Genomic DNA, 23610 nt, shown 5'->3' with positions numbered 1-23610 from the left:
CCTCAGATCAAGCCAAGCTGTGTTAGCATATTTCAAGTCTCAGGTTGCCTCACATGTGCCACCATCCATTGGTCAAAGCAAGTCACATGGTCAAGCCCAAAGTCATGGGGCAGGCACCTACGCCCCACCCAGCACGGGTGAGGAAATGTACTTCTCTCATGGAGGTGCAATGAGAGGGAGCAGATATTTGTTGAACCATCTAATTTATTAATTACCACAGTCCTCAATTTGTTTCCTTAGGTTTGCCAAGCTTACCTTCTCATCTTTGAGGTCTTGTTTAAAAATGGACACAGGTTACTACTGTTATACAGCTTGAAGCATTTGTGAGGCATTTCCTTCTGTTCCTTGAATCATCTTCTACATCAGCTTCTTTTGTCGTTTGCACAGCATTTTGCTTGCTTTTTCCCCAATACGATTGCATAGTTGCCACACTGTTTTAACGCATAAGCTTAGGAACTGAGGGGCAGGGGGTTGGCCATATTCAATCACCAAATGGAACCTGAGAAGCTGACAAAGTCCATCTCCAAGAACCTGGGAAGCTGCAGGGGCTTAGGACTGAAGTTGTGTCTCCACCTTGTCAGAACTCACAGGTCGACAATGCTGTTCTTTGTATTAGAATTGGAAGGAGCTTCTTAAAGTGTTTGGTGGGAACACTCATTCCCCATTGCTCACATTTCCACATGGAGAAACTTCTATGGCTATACCTTTCCTGGCCTCTCCACCCCTTCAGAGGCTGAGGAATGATTTACCGGATTGGAGAGGCATCACGGCTCAGCACTCCAGCTTCCCTCCTCTTGGAGCCAGCTTGCCCAGTGTTCTGACCTGCTGCCTGCACCCGAGGGGAAGGACTGCACTTGCCCAGTACTGCCTATGACCAGACAGACAACCACATCCAATGCTGGGTGAAGTGGCAACAAGACCAATGCCGCTTTCTCGTATCTGCTCTAAAAGTGATACAGGTTATATGTTATTTCCAATTCTCGGATCCCGTAGCTACCTTTCGATTTATCCTGAACTTGGGAAGGGGAGTGAAAAAATAACCATTCCCTCCCGTACAAGTAAATTCCACAGGAGAGGAATTAGTCTGGCATTAAATGGGTGTAGGAAACCAGGATACAGGGAGGAGGGGCACAGCTTTGGAATTGGCCCAGGTCTAAATTTTGGCTATGAACTTGGCCACGGATCAACCACCCTGGGCTCAGCTTCCTCGTCTCAAATATACCACCGGTCAGGACTCTTGGTTGTAAAGGAAAGCTCCTTTGACTAAACTGAAAAGGAATTTATTAAAGGAGGCGAGGCAGTTTCCCTCTGTCCCCGCTCGCCCCCCAGTCTCGGAGAAGGCTGGAGAAAAGGCTTAGCGCTTTCCTGTTGGGACAAAGCCCACGCCCAACCACGGCCTGCCCCAGGCACCCAGAGTGACCACTAGCCCTGGCGCGGGCAGTACAGCGAGACCTCCAGCACGTGCTCCCGCCTTCTCCGGCCGCGGCTCAAGAGCGGGCGCACGGTGAGCTCTGATTGGCGGAGCTGAAGCCACGTGATGCCCCCCACCCCCCACGCACGTCCTGCCGGGAAAGAACTTGGCTTCCCCCTTAGGCTCAGCAGCGCGGGTGTCTAACGTAGAGATTGCTCAAACAGAGGAGTAGTTACAGAGACGGTGGGGGCCAAAGAGGAGGAGTATCCCACACATTCCTTCTCCAGAGAGGCCAGGAGGATGAAAGAAGACAATGGCTCTGGACTTTAGATAGCAACACTTTTATTATTCCCAGGTTCCGCCCGCTGCTGTTCCCTCCATGGCTCCCCACGTCCCCTAAGATCGTGCCCCTCCTCCCCAACCAAGGCACTCTCCAGGGGAGGTGACAAAGGTGGCAGTGAAGGAGGTGGTGGAGGAGAAACACCTTTACTGGAAGACCAGTGTGGACACGAGAAGGGGGAATGGAGTGAGAGTGCGCGAGAGGTGGGGTCCAAGGAGCCAGTGCCTTTTTCAGCGCCCCTCCTGAGGGCTGAGAAGAGACGGGCTGACACGCCCCGGCACCAACAAGGCCCTGCTCTCCTTTGGGAGAGGGCCTCGTGGGTGAGGGGGAGTCAGGAGGCCTGGGGTTCCCACAAAGAGAGGAAGAGAAGCCACCGGGTTTCACCGATCCATGATGTCGTCCGTAGGGGTGGAGAAACAGGTCTGTAGCAACTTTTCGCAGAACTCCAGCTCCTCCTGGATTGGGGTGTGAGATTGGGAGCCCTGAGTGCAGAGGCCACCCCCTGCCTTCACCAGCTTTGCCCGCAGAAACGGCTCCTCTTCCCTTCCGCCCACCACCCCAGAAGCTTCCTGTCTCACCCCACTGGTCTGTCCTCACATCAGCCCCCTCCAGCTTTTCCTAACTCCCAGAAATGACCAACCTCGATTAATCCCTACTTAAAACCCCTTCCATGGATACAAACTCCAGAGACCAAGAAAGAAGCACTGATAGATTGGACCACATAAACATAAAAGGTATCTGCATAGCAAAAAGATGCAGAAACAAAAGTGAAAGAAAAACAACAATTTGGGGTGAAAAATATTTGCAACTCATCATAAACGGCTAACATGCTTAATACTTCAAGAGCTTTAATGGGGGCTTCCCTGGTGACGCAGTGGTTAAGAATCCGCCTGCCAGGCTTCCATGGTGGTGCGCTGGTTGGGAGTCTGCCTGCCAGTGCAGGGGACACGGGTTCGGGCCCTGGTCTGGGAGGATCCCGCATGCCGCGGAGCGGCTGGGCCCGTGAGCCACAATTGCTGAGCCTGCGCGTCTGGAGCCTGTGCTCCGCAACAAGACAGGCCGCGATAATGAGAGGCCCGCGCACCGCGATGAAGAGTGGCCCCCACTTGCCGCAACTAGAGAAAGCCCTCGCACAGAAATGAAGACCCAACACAGACATAGATAGATAGATAAATAAATAAATAAATAAATAAAGAATCCGCCTGCCAATGCAGGGGACACGGGTTCGAGCCCTGGTCCGGGAACATCCCACATGCCGCGGAGCAACTAAGCCCGTGCGCCACAACTACTGAGACTGCGCTCTAGAGCCCGTGAGCCACAACTACTGAAGCCCGCGCGCCTAGAGCCGGTGCTCTGCAACAAGAGAAGCCACCGCAATGAGGAGCCCGCGCACCGCAACAAAGAGTAGCCCCCGCTCGCCGCAACTAGAGAAAGCCCGCGCGCAGCAACGAAGACCCAACGCGGCCAAAAATAAATAAATAAATAAATAAATATTTTTTAAAAATAGAGCTTTAATGAATCAGTTGCAAAACCACCACCCATTAGATAAATGGGCGAAGGATATGAATGAGTAGTTCACAGAAAAAGGAAAAAGATGCCCAACTTCACTCACGGGAAAAATGCAGACATAAATTGGACTGGAATACTGCTTTTCACCAATAAGCTTGAAGAAAGGTCAAATGGCTTGAGGGAAAAGCTTGAAGAAAGGTCAAATGGCTTGAGGAAAAGCTTGAAGAAAGGTCAAATGGCTTGAGGGAAAAGCTTGAAGAAAGGTCAAATGGCTTGAGGGAAAGCTTGAAGAAAGGTCAAATGGCTTGAGGAAAAGCTTGAAGAAAGGTCAAATGGCTTGAGGGAAAGCTTGAAGAAAGGTCAAATGGCTTGAGGGAAAAGCTTGAAGAAAGGTCAAATGGCTTGAGGGAAAAGCTTGAAGAAAGGTCAAATGGCTTGAGGGAAAAGCTTGAAGAAAGGTCAAATGGCTTGAGGGAAAGCTTGAAGAAAGGTCAAATGGCTTGAGGGAAAGCTTGAAGAAAGGTCAAATGGCTTGAGGGAAAAGCTTGAAGAAAGGTCAAATGGCTTGAGGGAAAAGCTTGAAGAAAGGTCAAATGGCTTGAGGGAAAAGCTTGAAGAAAGGTCAAATGGCTTGAGGGAAAAGCTTGAAGAAAGGTCAAATGGCTTGAGGGAAAAGCTTGAAGAAAGGTCAAATGGCTTGAGGGAAAGCTTGAAGAAAGGTCAAATGGCTTGAGGGAAAAGCTTGAAGAAAGGTCAAATGGCTTGAGGAAAAGCTTGAAGAAAGGTCAAATGGCTTGAGGGAAAAGCTTGAAGAAAGGTCAAATGGCTTGAGGGAAAAGCTTGAAGAAAGGTCAAATGGCTTGAGGAAAAGCTTGAAGAAAGGTCAAATGGCTTGAGGGAAAAGCTTGAAGAAAGGTCAAATGGCTTGAGGGAAAAGCTTGAAGAAAGGTCAAATGGCTTGAGGGAAAAGCTTGAAGAAAGGTCAAATGGCTTGAGGGAAAAGCTTGAAGAAAGGTCAAATGGCTTGAGGGAAAAGCTTGAAGAAAGGTCAAATGGCTTGAGGAAAAGCTTGAAGAAAGGTCGAATGGCTTGAGGGAAAGCTTGAAGAAAGGTCGAATGGCTTGAGGGAAAGCTTGAAGAAAGGTCAAATGGCTTGAGGAAAAGCTTGAAGAAAGGTCAAATGGCTTGAGGAAAAGCTTGAAGAAAGGTCAAATGGCTTGAGGGAAAGCTTGAAGAAAGGTCAAATGGCTTGAGGGAAAAGCTTGAAGAAAGGTCGAATGGCTTGGGGAAAAGCTTGAAGAAAGGTCAAATGGCTTGGGGAAAAGCTTGAAGAAAGGTCAAATGGCTTGAGGGAAAAGCTTGAAGAAAGGTCAAATGGCTTGAGGAAAAGCTTGAAGAAAGGTCAAATGGCTTGAGGGAAAGCTTGAAGAAAGGTCAAATGGCTTGAGGGAAAAGCTTGAAGAAAGGTCAAATGGCTTGGGGAAAAGCTTGAAGAAAGGTCAAATGGCTTGAGGGAAAAGCTTGAAGAAAGGTCAAATGGCTTGAGGGAAAAGCTTGAAGAAAGGTCAAATGGCTTGAGGAAAAAGCTTGAAGAAAGGTCAAATGGCTTGAGGAAAAGCTTGAAGAAAGGTCAAATGGCTTGAGGAAAAGCTTGAAGAAAGGTCAAATGGCTTGAGGGAAAAGCTTGAAGAAAGGTCAAATGGCTTGAGGGAAAAGCTTGAAGAAAGGTCAAATGGCTTGAGGGAAAAGCTTGAAGAAAGGTCAAATGGCTTGAGGGAAAAGCTTGAAGAAAGGTCAAATGGCTTGAGGAAAAAGCTTGAAGAAAGGTCAAATGGCTTGAGGAAAAGCTTGAAGAAAGGTCAAATGGCTTGAGGAAAAGCTTGAAGAAAGGTCAAATGGCTTGAGGAAAAGCTTGAAGAAAGGTCAAATGGCTTGAGGGAAAAGCTTGAAGAAAGGTCAAATGGCTTGAGGGAAAAGCTTGAAGAAAGGTCAAATGGCTTGGGGAAAAGCTTGAAGAAAGGTCAAATGGCTTGGGGAAAAACTTGAAGAAAGGTCAAATGGCTTGGGGAAAAGCTTGAAGAAAGGTCAAATGGCTTGAGGGAAAAGCTTGAAGAAAGGTCAAATGGCTTCAGGAAAAGCTTGAAGAAAGGTCAAATGGCTTGAGGAAAAAGCTTGAAGAAAGGTCAAATGGCTTGAGGAAAAGCTTGAAGAAAGGTCAAATGGCTTGGGGAAAAGCTTGAAGAAAGGTCAAATGGCTTGGGGAAAAGCTTGAAGAAAGGTCAAATGGCTTGGGGAAAAGCTTGAAGAAAGGTCAAATGGCTTGGGGAAAAGCTTGAAGAAAGGTCAAATGGCTTGGGGAAAAGCTTGAAGAAAGGTCAAATGGCTTGGGGAAAAGCTTGAAGAAAGGTCAAATGGCTTGAGGAAAAGCTTGAAGAAAGGTCAAATGGCTTGGGGAAAAGCTTGAAGAAAGGTCAAATGGCTTGGGGAAAAGCTTGAAGAAAGGTCAAATGGCTTGAGGAAAAGCTTGAAGAAAGGTCAAATGGCTTGAGGGAAAGCTTGAAGAAAGGTCAAATGGCTTGAGGAAAAGCTTGAAGAAAGGTCAAATGGCTTGAGGAAAAGCTTGAAGAAAGGTCAAATGGCTTGAGGGAAAGCTTGAAGAAAGGTCAAATGGCTTGAGGAAAAGCTTGAAGAAAGGTCAAATGGCTTGAGGAAAAGCTTGAAGAAAGGTCAAATGGCTTGAGGGAAAGCTTGAAGAAAGGTCAAATGGCTTGAGGGAAAAGCTTGAAGAAAGGTCAAATGGCTTGGGGAAAAGCTTGAAGAAAGGTCAAATGGCTTGAGGGAAAAGCTTGAAGAAAGGTCAAATGGCTTGGGGAAAAGCTTGAAGAAAGGTCAAATGGCTTGGGGAAAAGCTTGAAGAAAGGTCAAATGGCTTGAGGAAAAGCTTGAAGAAAGGTCAAATGGCTTGGGGAAAAGCTTGAAGAAAGGTCGAATGGCTTGGGGAAAAGCTTGAAGAAAGGTCAAATGGCTTGAGGGAAAAGCTTGAAGAAAGGTCAAATGGCTTGGGGAAAAGCTTGAAGAAAGGTCAAATGGCTTGAGGAAAAGCTTGAAGAAAGGTCAAATGGCTTGAGGAAAAGCTTGAAGAAAGGTCAAATGGCTTGAGGAAAAGCTTGAAGAAAGGTCGAATGGCTTGAGGGAAAGCTTGAAGAAAGGTCAAATGGCTTGGGGAAAAGCTTGAAGAAAGGTCAAATGGCTTGAGGAAAAGCTTGAAGAACGGTCGAATGGCTTGGGGAAAGCTTGAAGAACGGTCGAATGGCTTGCGGCACCCGATCCTGGCCAGCATGTGGGAAAGCTCAGCACCCTCATGGCTGCAGTGTCGACTGGTTCAACTTCTATGGAGAACAGCTTGGCAACAGCTAAGGGCATGGCGCTTAAACCCTGTAACTGCATCTTTAACCTACCTTAACCCAGCCTTCCCCTTTCTAGAAATTGCTCTATAGACATACTCCTAAAGTTACATGTGTAAAAGGTTATTCTTTTAGCAGAGTTGATAGTAGTGAAAGAGTGGAAACAAACTCCAAGAGGATAGAGCCACAGGCACCAACAGGAAACACACTCGTGGAGATGTTATGAAAGGGAATACGGCAAGAGCAGAATAGTGGTCAGAATAGGCTGAATTTACACAAAATGAAGAGAGGAAGAGGAAGAGAATTGATATGTACATTTCCTTGTATGTGCACAGACGATCTTAGGAAGGCCACAGGAAGAACTGGGTAGATAGGAATGGGGTAGGAGGGAGACTTTTCACTGTTTATCCTCTCGTGCATCTTGAATTCTGAACCACATGACTATGGGGCCTATTCAAAAAGCACCAATTAATTTAACTCTACACAGGGCCCACAGAAATACCTACAAAAGAGGACTGGCTAAATCATGATGTAGTCACTTTAGGGAATACTATGCAATTATAATATTGAATTACACTGAAATTAAAGCACACCTCTATTTACATATCTGGAAAGAGTTCTAAGACAGACACATAGGGGAGAAAGAAGGCCATGTGAAAACAGAGGCAGAAATCGGAGTGACAGATGTATCCATAAGCCAAGGAACGTCAAGGACTGCCAGCAACTACTAGAAGCTGGAAGAGACAAGGAAAGATTCTTCCCTAGAACCTTCAGAGGGAGCATGGTCTTGCTGACACCTTGACTTCAGACTTCTGTTCCCCAGAACTGTGAGAGAATACATTTCTGTGTTAAGCCACCCAGTGTGTGGTACTCTGTTACAGCAGCTCTAGGAAACAAATGCACCACCTTACCTAAAATATCACAGCCCACCATTCTCTAACCCCTCACTGGTTTAATTTTTCCTCACTGTAGTTCTAACTTTCTCATGTCATATTATACACAACAGTATATGTTAAATTATATACAGATACATATTACACGTGTGTGTATAGATAGATATGTATGTATCTGTAAATATATATTTGTGTGTATGTTTGTCTACATTTTTATCTGTTACCCTATGAGCCCCATGAGAACCAAGGCTGTATTCCTTTGCTCCTCACCAAATCTCCAGTGCTCAGGTTGGGACCTGGCACATGGGTGACCTGCCCCTGATGGAAAAATGAAGGTTTCCACAGCTGTATACATATGTAAAACTTCTCACATTGCACACTTTCAATATAGGTAAATTATACCTCAATAAAGCTGTTAAAATTTGTTTTGAAAACAAAAAAAATGGCATGTTGGCCGGTTCACACGAGGCTTCCCTCACCAGGTTGGTCTCATGGTCTGGTACCAGGATCTGGCACACCAGAGGCTCAGGGAACAAACACATGGATGCATCAAGCAAGGACGGCTAAAACCACAGGCCGGACGAGGGCCAGGCCTTCCCCTGCCCCCCACGGGCACAAATCTCCACGGGTTCCCGTGACAAGGTCAGGGGGCGAGCACCTGGGGGAGGGCACTGTGCCTCTCCCAGTCACCCCCGCTCCTCACACCCAGTGCCCAGCACCCTTCTGTAAACACCTGATGGTGTCCACAGAGGAATGATCTCAGCAGAATGCAAGTCCCAAGAAGCCGGCACGTTTGCTGTGTCCAGCTCTGCTGAAGCACCAGCGTCTGGGCGGTACTATAATGGCTGGATAAATTACTTAAGTAAAGTTAACTAAATCACTTAATCCTTTAAATAATTAAATAACTACTGAAGATGTAATTAGTTGCTCTTTATTACTTATTTGTTACTTATCTATTTAAATATCTGAGTTGTCATTTATCATGTTACTCAATATCTATATAATTAATACCTAATGAGTTATTTGTTATCACTTATTTGTTACTTATCTATTTAACTATTTAGTGAGTTATTTATTGCTTGTTATTTATCACTTGTTACCCTTTATCTAATTAAATAGCTAATGAGTTATTTATCACATATTAGTTACTTACCTATTTAATCAAATATTTAATTTGTTGCTATTTATCATTTACTTATTTATCAATCTAATAAATACTTAAATATTTGAATGATATGATATAAACAACAATATTAAATAATTTGGATAATAATTAGATGAGTTTGGGGGAATTCCCTGGCGGTCCAGTGGTTAGGACTCCATGCTTCCACTGCAGGGGTTACAGGTTCCATCCCTGCTTGGGGAACTAAGATCCCGCAAGCTGTGAGTCATGGCCAAAAAAAAAAAAATTAAATGAATTCGTTAACTCTTTAACTCTCAAAACCCTGAGCTTCTGGTTCTCCTTGCAATCCCCCCGGTGCTAACACAGCACGAGGCACATGGGAGGGGGGGCAATAAATGTTTGCTGAATGATGACTAGAGAAACACATGAATTGCAAAGAGGATGTAAACAAAAGCGTGGGCGAAGAGACCACAGAGACGCAGAAGGCAGGCACCAGGCTGGCCCCTCCCGCAAAACACGGGCGGGTCCCCCGGGCCAGCGCCCCCGCCCCCAGCCCCCACCCCCGTCAGCAGTACCTGGTACTCCTCGTGCTGCTGCAGCAGCTGGCACCGGTGCCGCAGAAGTTCCTCCAGGCCCAGCTCGGGCTCCCGGCACTCCCGCACACCCTGCGGGAAGTCCGTCACCAAGCTGCGGGCACAGGAGAGCAGTCCTTGGGACCTGGCTCTGCACAGCACCCCGAACCACGGGAGCCTGGGCAAGCCGCTCCCCCACACTGGGCCTCAGTTTCCCCACCTGCAACGTGGACTTCACTCCTGTCCCCGCCCCGCCCCAGGGACTTTGTGCACTCAGCACAGTGCCCGGCCTGGAGCCGCCTCCACACGTGAGAGCTGCTGCCTGCCTGTCCAGCTTCTCCGTTCCGTCGTGTTTTAAGACTCTAATCTGCTTGTACTTTGTGTGGGGGATGGGGGAGTATGAGTGTAAGAAAGACTCTCCCCCTCCTCCCCAGGCTGCTGCGGCAGCCCCCAAAGGTGAGGAAACTGAGGCTCAGGGAGGGCCAGCGCCGTGGTTCCCGCTCCTCTCTGACCCTAAACCCTTTAGCCCCCACGGGGGGGGCCGGTCCTTTTGGGCCCCAGCGCACCTGCACAGGGCTCCAAGCACGTGCTCATGGAAGGGGCTGTGTTCTGTCCGGACGAGGGCCACCAGCTGCTGGACCATGCCCATGGAGCACAGGGTCCCTGGGGAAGGGCCACGGGGTCAGAGGGGCAGTCCCTTCCCCCATGCAGTCCCCGCCAGGAACCATCCCAGCTCCCTGCCCTGGCCACCCCACCTTTGTGTTCAGGGTGGCCCACCAGCAGGTTCTGCAGCAGGAACGCCGACTTGACCTTGAGCTTTTGCACCTGCTGCTGCATGGCCCGCATCAACACAGAGAAGCCATCCAGGCGGAGGAACTGCAGCAGCCCAGCCTCCTGCTCCCGGACCAGGCCTGGGGAGGGGGGAAGGCGGGGCCTTGAGGTGACAGTCACCACTGCCACCATTATCGTCACCATTATCTCACCATCACCATCATCACCACCATCATTACTGTCACCACCCACCATCATCACCACCAATATCATCATCATTACCATCATCACCACTACCATCACCACCATAAACACCACACTCATCATCATCACCATCATCACCATGACCATCACCATCCCCAGTAATCACCTTCAGCATCATCACCATTATCACCACCCACCATCATCATTACCATCACCACCATCATCACCAGTATCATCATTACCATCATCACCACTACCATCACCACCATAAACACCACAATCATCACCATCAAGACCATCACCTTCATCACCATCATCATCACCAATATCGTCATCAGTATCATCACCATCCTTATCATCACCATCCTCATCATCATCGATTTCTATGGGCCCATGCTTTGCAAGCATTACCTTTAAGTAGTTTTAATTTAGGGACTTCCCTGGTGGTACAGTGGTTAAGAATCTGCCTGCCAATACAGGGGACACGGGTTCGAGCCCTGGTCCAGGAAGATCCCACATGCCACGGAGCAACTAAGCCCATGCACCACAACTACTGAGCCTGTGCTCTAGAGCCCGCGAGCCACAACTACTGAGCCCGTGTGCCACAACTACTGAAACCCACACGCCTAGAGCCCGTGCTCCACAACAAGAGAAACCACCTCAACGAGAAGCCCGCACACCGCAATGAAGAGTAGCCCCCGCTCGCCGCAACTAGAGAAAGCCTGCACGCAGCAATGAAGACCTAAGGCAGCCAAAAACAAATAAATAAATAAGTAAATTTATTTAAAAAAAAAAAAGAGCAGAGTACTTTAAAAAAAAATTATTTTTAATTGCGATATAATTCCACAGTCTGTACAATTTACCTTTTTAAAGTATACAATTCAGTGGTTTTTAGTATATTCGCAAGGTTGGCTTACCATAACTATCTAACTCCAGAATATTTTCATCACTCCCAAAAGAAGCCCCATACCTGTTAGCGGTCCCTCCCCCAACTGGCAACCACTAATCCGCTTTCCATATCTATGAATTTGCCTCTTCCGGACATTTCATATAAATGGAATCAAACACTATGTGGTCTTCTGTGGTTGGCTTCTTTCACTCAGCATGTTTTCTAGGCTCGTCCAGGTTACAGCATGAATCAATATTTCATTCCTTTTAATGGTTGAATAGTGTCCCATTGTATGAATAAACCACGTTTTTTTAATCCATCCATCCATTGATGGGAACATTATCTCTTTTTAATCCTCAAAACCACCCTAGGAGGTGAGTGCTCTAGGAATCCCATTTTACTGATGAGGAAACTAAGACCCAGAGAGCCAGACTACTTCGTGGGGGTGACAGGCACCGTGGAAGGCCTCCGAGTATGACAGAATCAGCCTGAGGGGTGGAACTCCAAGGAGGTGCCCACTTGGGCAGGGTCTAGGCCAGGATAGATGGGAGCCCCCAGAAACCTGTGGCCAGTAAATCCCTAACATGTGGCAAGTGCCACTGAGGACCTGAGTTGTTAATCTCATTTGAGTTTATTTCAGTTTAGGGTAAAAAAGTGAAGCAGTGGTATAGCATGTTCCCATTAAGCACAACTTCGTCCCCTCACTAGAACCACACTCCACACTGACCGCTGAAAATACAGCCTGAGGTGAGATGTGCTTTACATGTAGGAGGTACACCGGGTTTCACAGACGTAGAGTGAAAAAAAAAAGATGTAAAATATCTCATTAATACTCCACATAATGATGGGCTGAAATGATAATAATTTGGATATATGGGGTTAAATAAAACATTACTCAATTTAAAAAATAAAAAAAAGGACAGGCAGATGGTGAGGGGAAGACATGACGACCCTCCACGTCCGCTCGGCAGGCACAGCCCACTGGCTCTGCCTTCACGACGTGTCCAGGGGCAACCACTTCCCTTCACTCCAGGGCCTCGCCACTGGGCAGAGCTGACATGTGGGTACAGGTCATTCTGTGTCGTGGGGGCAGCAACCCTGGCCTGAGCCCACCAGGTGCCAGTGGCCTGGAGATGCATCTCCCCGGGGGCTCCCCCACCCACCTCCTCCGCAGCTCTCACACACTCCTCCAGCTGGCCTTCTCCTGGTCTCGGGCCGGAGGGTGAACCTCTGTGAGCCTCCATGCAGCGGGCGGCAGGAGCAGTCAGGAGACCGACCAAGCAAAGGGCTCGTAGCACCAGGGCTGGCCTGTCCTAAGCACTTTCCAAATGGTAGCTGCCACACGATGGCATACCCTGCAGCCATGCCCACCCCCCCAAAAAAGAAGACAGATGCCACTGAATTGTACACTTTAAAATAGTTATGTGAATTTTACATCAGTTTTAAAAAATATAAAAGGCATCAGGCTTCCCTGTTGGCGCAGTGGTTAAGAATCCGCCTGCCAATGCAGAGGACACAGGTTTGAGCCCTGGTCCGGGAAGATCCCACATGCCGCGGAGCAACTAAGCCTGTGTGCCACAACTACTGAGCCTGCGCTCTAGAGCCCTCAAGCCACAACTACTGCAGCCTGAGCACCTAGAACCCGTGCTCTGCCACAAGAGAAGCCACCGCAATGAGAAGCCCGCGCACCGCAAGGAAGAGTAGCCCACGCTCGCCACAACTAGAGAAAGCCTGCGCGCAGCAACGAAGACCCAAGGCAGCCAAAAATAAATAAATAAAATAAATAAATTTTTAAAATAAATAAATAAAAATAAAAGGCCTCAGCCGTTAGAAAAAAATGAAATTTTGTCATTTGCAACAACATGGATGGACTTGGAGGTATTATGCTCAGTGAAATAAGTCAGACAGAGAAAGACAAATATGGTATGTTATCACTTATATGTAGAATCTAAAAAATAAAACAAACTATTGAGGGACTTCCCTGGTGGCGCAGTGGTTAAGACTCTGCGCTCCCCATGCAGGGGGCCTGGGTTCGATCCCTGGTCAGGGAACTAGAGCCCACACGCATGCTGCAACTAAGAGTTTGCATGCCACAACTAAGACCCGGTACAACCAAATAAATAAATAAAATACTTTTTAAAAAATAAAATAAAATAAAACAAATTATTGAATATAACAAAAAAGAAGCAGACTCACAGATGTAGAGAACAAACTAGTGGTTACCAGTGAGGAGAGGGAAGCGGGGAGAGACAAGACAGGGGTGGGTTTTAAGAGGTACCAAAAAAGAGGAAAAAAAAAAAAAAAGATAAAGGGCATTGAATTGATAGTTCCTGTAGCTCCTGCCTGGCATCCTGGATTGCATTTTCTGGGAGAAGCTGGCTGCCCGGCTTGAGTTGTGATGACACTCAAGCAGCCCCCGAGAGGACCCCCCCATGACAAGGAGTGATCGGGGCCCCAAATGTCAACAGTGCCAAGACTGAGAGCCCTGAGGGGCCTAAAAGCACTCAAGCTGGGCCTCGCCCCGTGTTGTGAGGCTCTGGCTCTCTGACCAGCGGCGGGCGTGGCAAGCTCACCGCTCTGTTCCCAGCACCCAGCAGAGCCCCGGCAGGTACTGGGGATAAACGAACACACGAGGCCCCTCTCCCTCTGCCCAGAAGCAGATCCGGAAGCTGGCACCAGCCCTAGGGACCCGAGCCCCTCCCCGGCAGCCCCCGGGACACTCACAGGAGATGGCGAAGAGGGCCTTGACGCGCACGGCGTCGCAGGGGTCCCGATCCAGCAGGCGCAGCAGCTTGCGCAGTGCGCCAAGGCCCAGCACCTGCTCCTGGATGGCTGCGACGTTCTGGCTGCACGTGCCGATGAGCTGCGCCGCCCGCCACCGCAGCCCCGCAGGCCCCGCCTCCAGGTAGCGGCCCACCAGCAGGTGCATGCCGGACAGCTGGCAGAAGTCTGTGTGGAGAGAGGGGAGCAGACAGGCCCGGGGTGACGGGCTGAGCTGTGTCCCCCCAGATTTACATCGAAGCCTGAACCCCCAGGGCCTCAAAATATGTCTCTATCTGGAGACAGGGCTTTAAAGAGGTGATTGAAGTGAAACGGTGTCATGGGATGGGGCCCTAATCCAATATGACTGGGGGCCTTATAAAAAAGAGGAGATTAGGACACAGACATGCACAGAGGGAAGACCACATGAGGACAGAGGAAGAAGGCCCCCATACACAAGCCAAGGAGAGGGGCCTCAGACGAAATCAACCCTTGGACTTCCAGTCTCCAGAACTGTGAGAGAAGAGATTTCTGTTGTTTAAGTCCCCAGTCTGTGGTGCTTTGTTACGGCAGCCCAACTGGACAAATACACCAGGTGAGGCTGAGGGGAGCCTGCCTCCAAGGGCTGGCTCTCTCTAAGCACCCAACTGGGGGTCTGTCCAAGGCCAGTGTGTCTCAACAATGTCAGCATTGGAGGGTCAGGGTCCCAGGCTCCAGACCACTAAATTCCAGCTCTGACCCCCAGTCTTTGTGACAATCAGAACATCCCCTGTGGGAGAAGAACACAACACACTAGAAGTCGGCAAACTATAGCCTACCACCTGTTTCCTGTATTGGTGAGCTTGGCAGTTCTTCAAAAAGTTAAATACAGAGTTACCCTGTGACAACTCTTACATATATATCTAAAAGCATCGAAAGCAGAAACTTGAACACATGTTTGTACACCAGTGTTTACAGCAGCATTATTTACTATAACCAAAGGGGGAAGTGACCCAAATGCCCGTCAACTGATGAACGAATAAACAACATGTAGCCCATCCACACACTGGCGTCTCAGTCAGCCACAAAAAGTAAGAAAGTTCTGATACAGCTACGACATGGAAGAACCTTGAAAACATCACCTTCAGTGAAGGAAGCCAGTCACAAAAGGTGACATATTCTACTATTCCATGTACCTAAAATGTCCAGAACAGACAAATCCACACCATCAACGACCACACCACACCCCTCCAAGTGGAAGTGACCACTCATCCTTCTATTGGCTTCTCGGCATTTAAAATAAAACCCACAGCGCCAACCTTGGCCCGTGAGCCCCTGTATGCCCAGCGTCACTTCCTAGTCCTCGTCCCTCACTCACTCTGCTGGCTTCACTGCTGTTCCCACACAGGCCAGGCAAGTTCCCACCTCAGGGCCTTTGCACTGGTCATTCCCTCTGCCTGGAATGTTCTTTCCAGAGCCAATCCCATGACTCACGCCCTCACTTCAGGTCTCTGATCAAATGTCACTCCTCGGGGAGGCCTTCTCTGACTACCGCATCCAGGACCACCTCCTGTCTCTTACTCTAGGGAGCGGCAATGGACTCCCAGCAGACTAGGGTGAAATGGTCAGTCTCAGAGCATCAGGGAGGTGGTGGACTGAACCTGGCGCCATCGCTGCTCCTGATGGCAAGCGGACCAAGCCGGGAGGGACAGGGCAGTCTCACCTGGGGCCTGAGTCGGAGCCAGACTGGAGGGGTGAGGCTGGGAGGCTGGGAGGAGGCTGGCTGTGTGGTCCCTGAGACAAAGGACAAGGGCTGGGCTGCAGCAGGACCCAGGGCTGAGGAGGAGGAGGCAAGAGACAGAAGGGAGACCGGAAGGCAGAGGGACAGGGCCCTGGAGGCTGGGGGCAGGCTGGAGCGGGCCCGGCGGTACCTGCAGCGTTGTCCATGTTCTCGCACAGGTCGGCCAGCAGCTCCAGGGCCCCCTCGCGCTCTTGCTGGTCGGCAGCCAGTTCAGCCTCACCAGCTGAGGGGGGCGTGGGCTGGGACAGCACTCGGAGGCAGTTCTTCATCTGCTCCACCTCTTCCCGCTGGCCCCGGAAGGCAGCCGACATGGCCTCCTGCAGCCACTGGCGCCTCTGGGGGGTGAGGCGGAGCGGGAGGGCGGGGGAAAGAAGCAAACCTCATCAATAATCAACTCAGGAATAACAGTCATTAGTAATAACAGCCAGGGCTTCCCTGGTGGTGCAGTGGTTGAGAATCCGCCTGCCAATGCAGGGGACACGGGTTCGAGCCCTGGTCTGGGAAGATCCCACATGCCGCGGAGCAACTGGGCCCGTGAGCCACAACTACTGAGCCTGTGCGTCTGGAGCCTGTGCTCTGCAACAAGAGAGGCCGCGACAGTGAGAGGCCCGCGCACTGCGATGAAGAGTGGCCCCTGCTTGCCACAACTAGAGAAAGCCCTCGCACAGAAACAAAGACCCAACACAGCCAAAAATAAAATAAATAAATAAATTAAAAAAAATAATAATAATAATAACAGCCAACATCTGAGAGCTGAGTGTCCTTCAATCAACACATACCTACCGGGCACCTTCTCTACTGACAGACTCTTTTCTAGGCGCTAGATCTATGGAGAGACTGGCTGTGTGGCGTGAGAGAAAACGAGGGGTCAGGGACACCTAGGTTTTTGTCCTGAACAACTAGAAGGAGGTGGGGAAGACTGCAAGAGAAGCAGCTGCGGAGTGAGAGTAGAGATTAGAGCTCATTTCTGAACTTGTTAAGTTTGAGGGATCCATGACACACCCGAGGCCAAATGTTGAGTACGCTGCCTGAAGTTCAGGGAGGAGGTCCAGCCTTGATCTCAACCTCGAGGATTTCTCAACCTCGACTCTGCTGACACTTTGAGCTGGATTGTCCTGCGGTGGGGGTCGTCCTGTGCACCGTAGGATGTAGAGCAACATCCCTGGCTTCCACCCACCAGACGCCAGTAGCACTGCCCCCACCTCCCACCCCCCCAACCCCACCAATTTGCGACAACAAGAAATGTTTCCACCCATTGCCAAACGTGGTTAAAACTGCCCCCCCAGGAGAGCACCACTGGCCTAGAGATATAAATTTGAGAATCATCAGAGGAAAACGTCAACATGAGATCACACAGGAAGTGAGGGTAGAAGAGAGAGTCCTGGTGTGCTCCACGGTTAAGAGGCTGGGGAATGAGGAGGAACCAACAGAGGAGATGGGGAAGAAGAGCCAGTGAGCGGGATGAAAAGCAGAAAACCATGTTGTTCCAGATGCCAAATGAAGGAAGAACTCAAGGGGAGGGGGTAGTAATCAAATGCTGCTAGTAGGTCAAATAAGATAAGCGCTGAAAACTGGCCGCTGGTTTTTTGTTTTTTGGCCAGGCTCCATGGTCACTGTCCTGGATAAATTTGGGCAAGATGTTAATCTTTCTGTGCCTGTTGCCTACCTCATGGTCCTAGAGGTTCAATGACATCATGGATGTAACTGAATTAGCACCATATTTTGTATACTGTAATTGTCATCGCCAACTAAACATCATGTATAACAAATATTGCTATTAATCTCCGAAACAACCTTCCATGGTTAAGGATTACTGTTATTCCCACTTCACAGATGACAAAATGGAGGCACGGAAAAGTGCGACTTGCCCAAGGTCACATAGTCAGCCATCCACAAAGCCTTAAGTCAAACCTAAGCGGTCTGTCCACAGAGCCTGTGTTCTTAATGAGAATATCCTGTTGCCTTCAGGAGCACGACCTATGTGCCAGGTGCTGTGTTGAGCCCTACTTCAACTGGAACCTCAGAACTACCCTGTGAAGTACCACTGTTATTCTTGTCATCAACATCAACTTGCTACTAAAGAACCTGATGCTCAGAAACATGAAGTGATATACCCAAGGTCACACAGCTGTATGATGCTGAATCCACGTCTGTCTGGCTCTGGAGAGCCCTTGCTTTTTCTTTTTAGCATAAGACTCTCTGCCTCCCAGCACAGTGCAGGGATCCAGGGATCTGACAATAACCCTATCGAGCGCAAATACAGTCTACTATGCCTTCACAGCGGGACTCCCGCCCCTCCCCAGATATCTGTCCCCTCGTCCCTCACCCCAGCTTCTTGGGTCCCCACCCTTTACCTCCTCACTCATGGGTTCTGGAGGGGGGTCTGGCTCTTCAGAGCCCGCCATGATGGCCATCTGCAGCAGGCCTTGGAGGTTTCGCGGTGGCGGGGGATTGCCGGAGCCGCCCGCGGAGGAGCCGCTGCCCCCTGACGAGCAGCCCTGGGAGGCTGGGGGCAGCGCCAGGGGAAGGTGACTTCTCCCGGAGCCTTGGTTCGCCATGGGCTGTTTTCAAAGAAGGGAAGAATGTGTTGGGGTAGGGGGTGGTCCCCGCTGAGGTAGCTCTGGCGTCCTGACAGGTCGATTCCTGGGGGTCTGCTAATAAGGTGGCGTTTTAGGGGAGCTCCGCGGCCCCCCATGACCCCAAACCACTCTGCCCACACCCCCTTTAACCACAGCCCTCTTTTCTTCCCTCATACCAACAGGACCCTTCCCCAAAGTCACAAGTCCCTCCTTCCTCCCTAGCAACAGGCCCCACCCACTGTCCCTAGCAACCCCCTCCTCCATTTCCACTGCCGTCCTTCCCGTCTCTTAGCAACCCCACTGCCCAGCCTTCAGAGCAACAAGCCCTCCCTGTGGTCTTCTTAGCAACAAGTCTCCTCCCTCCTCTCCGAAGAGGGGAGCCTGAGCGGGGCGGACCTCACCTTCCCGGGCCTCGTGTCGCCGCCGCTACTAAAGACAAACCCGCCCGCACCTGACTATGCTGGGCGCCGCCATATTTACCGGAAATACTCACGGTCTCGCCCGGAAGTTCCCGGCGCAGCCACCCAACTAAGGGCCGTACCTGGGCGTGAGGCTACTTCTCCCGGTTCTTAAGTCCTTCCCACCTGGCGGGATACTTCGCTCGGCCCGGCCCCTCACCTAGGCCACGCCCCTCGCGCTCACGCTCTTGTGTAAGTCCCGCCCCCTGCCCGGATCCCGCCCCTAAGGAGCCCCTCCTCCTCATTGCAAGCTCCACCCTGCCCAAGTGTAGGCCCCGCCCCCGGTCTGGCTCCGCCTTGGCTAGACCCCGTCCACACCCACGCAGCCTGTCCCAGTTCTAAACTCTGCCCCTCGCCGCCACTTAAGGCTCCGCCCCTGTTCTAGGCCTTTCGCCCTCTCCCAGCTAAACCCCGCCCCCGTGCCCGTGTACCCGCCGCTCCCCGTTAAGCCCCGCCCTCTTCCTGGCCCCGCCCCACCCCGTGGTTGCCTGTAGCGAGGGTCCCCGCACCCTCGGGGTGTTTTCCCCTGCACCTGGGCCCCGATTCCGTCTTTTACTGGAGCCCTGGGTTCTCACCACTAATACCTGACCCAGGCAGAGTTTGGCCTGTCCCACCCCCTTCTTGGCCTCAATTTCCCCTTTCGTCATAGGAGGCTGCCTGTTACCCCCACCTGCAGCACCTGTGCGGACCTCTCTTATCCTCCAGCGTCTCCCTCGTGGAATCTTCCCTGAGTCCTGCCAGGTGCAAAGGAGGTGATTCTTTTTTTTTTAAATTTATTTATTTATTTATTTTTGGCTGTGTTGGGTCTTCGTTTCTGTGCGAGGGCTTTCTCCAGTTGCGGCAATCAGGGGCCACTCTTCATCGCGGTGCGCGGGCCTCTCACTGTCGCGGCCTCTCCTGTTGAGGAGCACAGGCTCCAGACGCGCAGGCTCAGTAATTGTGGCTCACGGGCCTAGTTGCTCCGCGGCATGTGGGATCTTCCCAGACCAGGGCTCGAACCCATGTCCCCTGCATCGGCAGGCAGATTCTCAACCACTGCGCCACTAGGGAAGCCCAGGAGGTGATTCTTGAAGCCGGGCAAGGTGGTTTAGGCGGCTCGAGGCCTCCCTGCACCAAATTTGGGGCTCAGGTCTGGGAATGTGCCTGGTCTTTGGAGGTGTTTGCTTTGCCCTGGGCTTAGAGAAATCCTAGTTTTAGGCTTCCATAAGAGGCCCTCCCACTCCAGGAAAAGGTTGTACTCAACTTTGGTGGAGCCCACAAGTCGCAGATATATTGAGCACACTGCTCGGTCTGGGATGTGCCCGGTGATCTTTTGGACAGAGATGGGAAGACCAAACATATAAGCCGTGTGTGTGTGTGTGTGTGTGTGTGTGTGTGTGTCGCACTGAGGAGGATAGCTATCAGACAGGCGTCTGGGCCCCTGGGTACCCAACTGTATCCATTTCCTGTCGCTGCTGTTAACAAATTACCAAAAACTTAAAACAACACAGATTTATAACCTTACAGTTCAGAAGCCCGGAATGGGTCTCACTGAGTTAAAATAGTTAAACTCAAGGTGTCAGCACGGTTGTGTTTCTTCTGGAGGCTCCGGGGAGAATCTGTTTCCTGGCCTTTTCCAGCATCTAGAGGCTGCCCACTTTCTTTGTATTGTGGCTGCATCATTTTGGCTACTGTTTCTTTCCTTATCCCATCTCCTCCTCTGACTCTGATCCTCATGCCTCTCCCTCATAAGAACTCTTGTGATTACATTTAGGTCCCACCCAAATAACCAGGACAACCTCCCCATCTAAGATTTTCAGTTCAATCACATCTGCAAAGTCCATTTTGCCATGTAAGTGACATATTCACAGGTTCTGAGAATTAGAATGTGGACATCTTTGGGGGCCCGTTGTTCAGCCTAATATACCTATGTACACATATGTACAAGTCCATCTAGCTATAATACTATTTACATATATTATTATACATAATGCCATATATGTACATATAACATGTAATTGTATATAACATTACATATATGAACATATGTTTAATATAATGGTAGCCTAGATGAAAATTCCCCAGGTACCCTCTAAAAGACATAGCTTTTACAATGACCTGTAAGAAGGATGATCATATAATTTCCCATCCACAGCAAGACACTTGAGAGTGAAAACGGACCCTATTAATAATTACAGAATAACAGACAAAAACCAGGACATGTGGTCACCCTGCTTCTTTTTTCTTTTTTTTTGTGGCCACGCAGCTTACAGGATCTTAGTTCCCTGACCAGGGATCGAACCCAGGCCCCAGCAGTGAAAGTGCCGAGTTCTAACCACTGGACCACCAGGAAATTCCCTGGTCACCCTGCATCTAAGGCCCTATTTGATCTGCTTCCTCACCTCATTTCCTCTCACCATTCCCCTCCAGCTACACTGGCTCCTTCAATCTTCCTGTAACACACCGGGCACACTCCTGCCACAGGACCTTTGCACTGCTGTTTCCTCTGCCTGGAAGGCTCCTGGCACTTTATCTACATGGCTCTGACCCTCATTTTTCTTCAGTGTCCCTTCACTGAGGAGGCCTTTCTTGGCACGCTAGTGAAAATCATATAAAGGGACTTCCCTGGTGGTCTGGTGGGTAAGACTCCATGCTCCCAATGCAGGGGGCCCAGGTTCAATCCCTTGTCGGGAAACAAGATTCTGCATGCATGCTGCAACTAAGAGTCCACATGCATGGCACAACTAAGAGTCCGCATGCCGCAACAAAGATCCTGTGTGCCGCAACTAAGACCCAGCACAGCCTAAATAAATAAATAAATAAATATATTTTTTTAAAATCATGTAGAAAATTACTCAATAAACATTTCCTGTCCCCATTCCCTCCTTTAGTTTCCTCTTTATCACTGATCACGGCTCTGTAACGTACCATATATTTTGTGCTTTTTTGTTTTGTTTTCTTTGTTTTGTTTTTTGGCCACGAGGCTTGTGGGATCCTAGTTCCCCTAACAGGGATCGAACCCGTGCCCCCTGCAGTGGAAGCACGGAGTCCTAACCACTGGACCACCAGGGACTTCCCAACATACCATATATTTTGATTGTTTATCTTGTTTATCTCTGGCCTCATCCACTGCAGTGAGAGCTCCGTAGGACAGGGATCTTTGTTGATTTGGTTCCCTGCTGTACCCTCAACACTGGGAACAGTATCTGGCTTAGATTTGGCACTAAGTATAGATTCATGGAATGAAAGTGGTTGACTAGGAGACTTAAGGTTCGTGGGTACACTCTATAGGTGATTTGGAAATTAAATGGGTGCCTAACGCCTTTGGGTGTCTGATACAGGGGAATCCCGGATCACGTGGAAATCTAGCTGTGCACATGGATGAGCTATAGTGGGACATATGATTATATTGGAGCCCACATGAAGATCTACGGGATCCAATGGTGGGCACAGAGAATAGACAGGGGCCTAAAAAAACACACAGGGGGGCTCCCCTGGTGGCGCAGTGGTTGAGAATCTGCCTGCCAATGCAGGGGACACGGGTTCGAGCCCTGGTCTGGGAAGATCCCACATGCCGCGGAGCAACTGGGCCCGTGAGCCACAATTACTGAGCCTGAGCGTCTGGAGCCTGTGCTCCGCAACAGGAGAGGCCGCTATAGTGAGAGGTCCGCGCACCGCGATGAAGAGTGGCCCCCACTCGCCGCAACTGGAGAAAGCCCTCACACAGAAACGAAGACCCAACACAGCCAAAGATAAAAAATAATAATAATAATAAATAATAAATAAATAATTAAAAAAACACACACACACAGGGACCTCAAGGGGTTCTGGAAGTTTCTCTGTAGGAGGATCGTGAATCCTAAATGGAGGTATGGATCCAAGATGATCTAAAAACCGGCACCCTGGGCTGTGGGTGGATACAGGGTCCTGATGCTAGTGGGGAACGGAGGCCTGGGTGGGCAGCTTGTGGGTCTGGGGGAACAGAGATGAGCCTTGGATCAGCAATTCCCCAAATGCTTTCCCTCTCTCTGCTTCTGTCTCCCCTTTTCTCTGCCCCTCCAATCTGTCCCGTCTCCCCCCAGCATCTAGCCCTTCACCTGTATGTATCCCCCATCTTTTGTGGTCCCCACCTCTATCTCTCTTTGTCAGTCTCTCTTTCTACATCTCTCTGTCTCTCTCCAGTTCTCCCTCCACCTGTCTCTCTGTTTTGTTCCTCCCCCCTGGTCCCTTTCCATCTCTCTCTCCCACTTTTCTCCTGCTCTCTGACCCTCCATCCTCCCCTGCCATCTTCCCCTGTGCCTTACCTTTACATCTTGCCCCCCTCTGCCCCCATCCCTCTATTTTTGTTAATTTCTCTCCCCCATCTCTCTGTGTCTCCACTGCTGTCTCTCTGTGGTCTCCCCTCCATTACTCTGGGTCTCTCCTCATCTCTGGCTCTGTTTTCTCTGTTCATCTCTCTTCGCATCTGTCTCTCCATATCTCTCTGCCTCTCTCCCCTACCCCCTACTCCCTGTCTCTCCAACTCTCTTTCCCTTCATCTCGGTCTCTCTCCATTTCTATCTCTGGTTTTCTGCATCTCTGTCTCTCCCCATCACCTTCTCTCCTTTTCTCCATCTCCCTGTCTCTCTGACCACCCCCCATCTCTCCTGTCTCTGCCTGTCTCTGGCTGCCTGCGTGTTCCCCCATCTCCCTCTCTTGCCCCATCCCTGTTTCTGGTGGTCTCCATCTCCCTTGCCATCTGTCTCTTTCCCTGACTCCTGTCAGACTTCATCTCCCTTTGTGTAGCTCCACCTCAGCCCCTGCCTGTTTGCTCCGCATCTCTGTCCCTCCATCGTCTCTCCTGCATCCCTGCATCCCTCCCAGCATCCTCCCACCTCCTCTCCATCCCTCCAGCTCCCAGGCCCGCCCCCTGCCCCCGCTCCTCCCTCCCCCCTCCGA

At 50.1% G+C, this 23610-nt stretch overlaps 1 protein-coding gene across 5 annotated transcripts; it reads right to left on the bottom strand.

Annotated features, from left to right (window-relative positions):
• Positions 1 to 1736: 1736 nt before the first annotated feature.
• On the bottom strand, positions 1737 to 18918 carry HSPBP1 (HSPA (Hsp70) binding protein 1). 5 transcript variants are annotated; one of them, XM_082436684.1, is made up of 8 exons: positions 18777 to 18918; positions 18011 to 18217; positions 15787 to 15991; positions 13841 to 14065; positions 10008 to 10163; positions 9819 to 9915; positions 9256 to 9367; positions 1737 to 2206 (listed from the first exon to the last, which is right to left on the bottom strand). In XM_082436684.1, the coding sequence occupies exons 2-8, from the start codon at positions 18212 to 18214 to the stop codon at positions 2132 to 2134; spliced, it is 1074 nt and encodes a 357-aa protein (XP_082292810.1). In that variant the 5' UTR covers positions 18215 to 18217; positions 18777 to 18918; the 3' UTR covers positions 1737 to 2131. The 5 variants fall into 5 exon arrangements, 4 of the variants coding, with proteins under 4 accessions (XP_082292810.1, XP_082292809.1, XP_082292808.1 ...); XM_082436683.1 differs by having other exon boundaries at positions 18729 to 18880; XM_082436682.1 differs by having other exon boundaries at positions 18716 to 18865.
• Between the last annotated feature and the right edge of the window lie 4692 nt (positions 18919 to 23610).

The sequence above is a fragment of the Balaenoptera physalus genome (genome assembly GCF_965194825.1).
Source record: "Balaenoptera physalus genome assembly, chromosome: 19".
NCBI classification, from domain to species: Eukaryota; Metazoa; Chordata; class Mammalia; order Artiodactyla; family Balaenopteridae; genus Balaenoptera; species Balaenoptera physalus.
This window is presented reverse-complemented; position numbering and strand designations above follow the sequence as displayed.

Bases quoted from the DNA above. Each gene is read 5' to 3' on its own strand.
- HSPBP1 (XM_082436684.1), bottom strand. From the start codon at position 18,214: ATGGCGAACCAAGGCTCCGGGAGAAGTCACCTTCCCCTGGCGCTGCCC. The intron at 15,992-18,010 runs GTAAAGGGTGGG...CTCACCCCCCAG, and splicing joins CAGAACCCATGAGTGAGGAG to AGGCGCCAGTGGCTGCAGGA. The intron at 2,207-9,255 runs GTACTGCTGACG...ACCCCAATCCAG, and splicing joins AGCAGCACGAGGAGTACCAG to GAGGAGCTGGAGTTCTGCGA.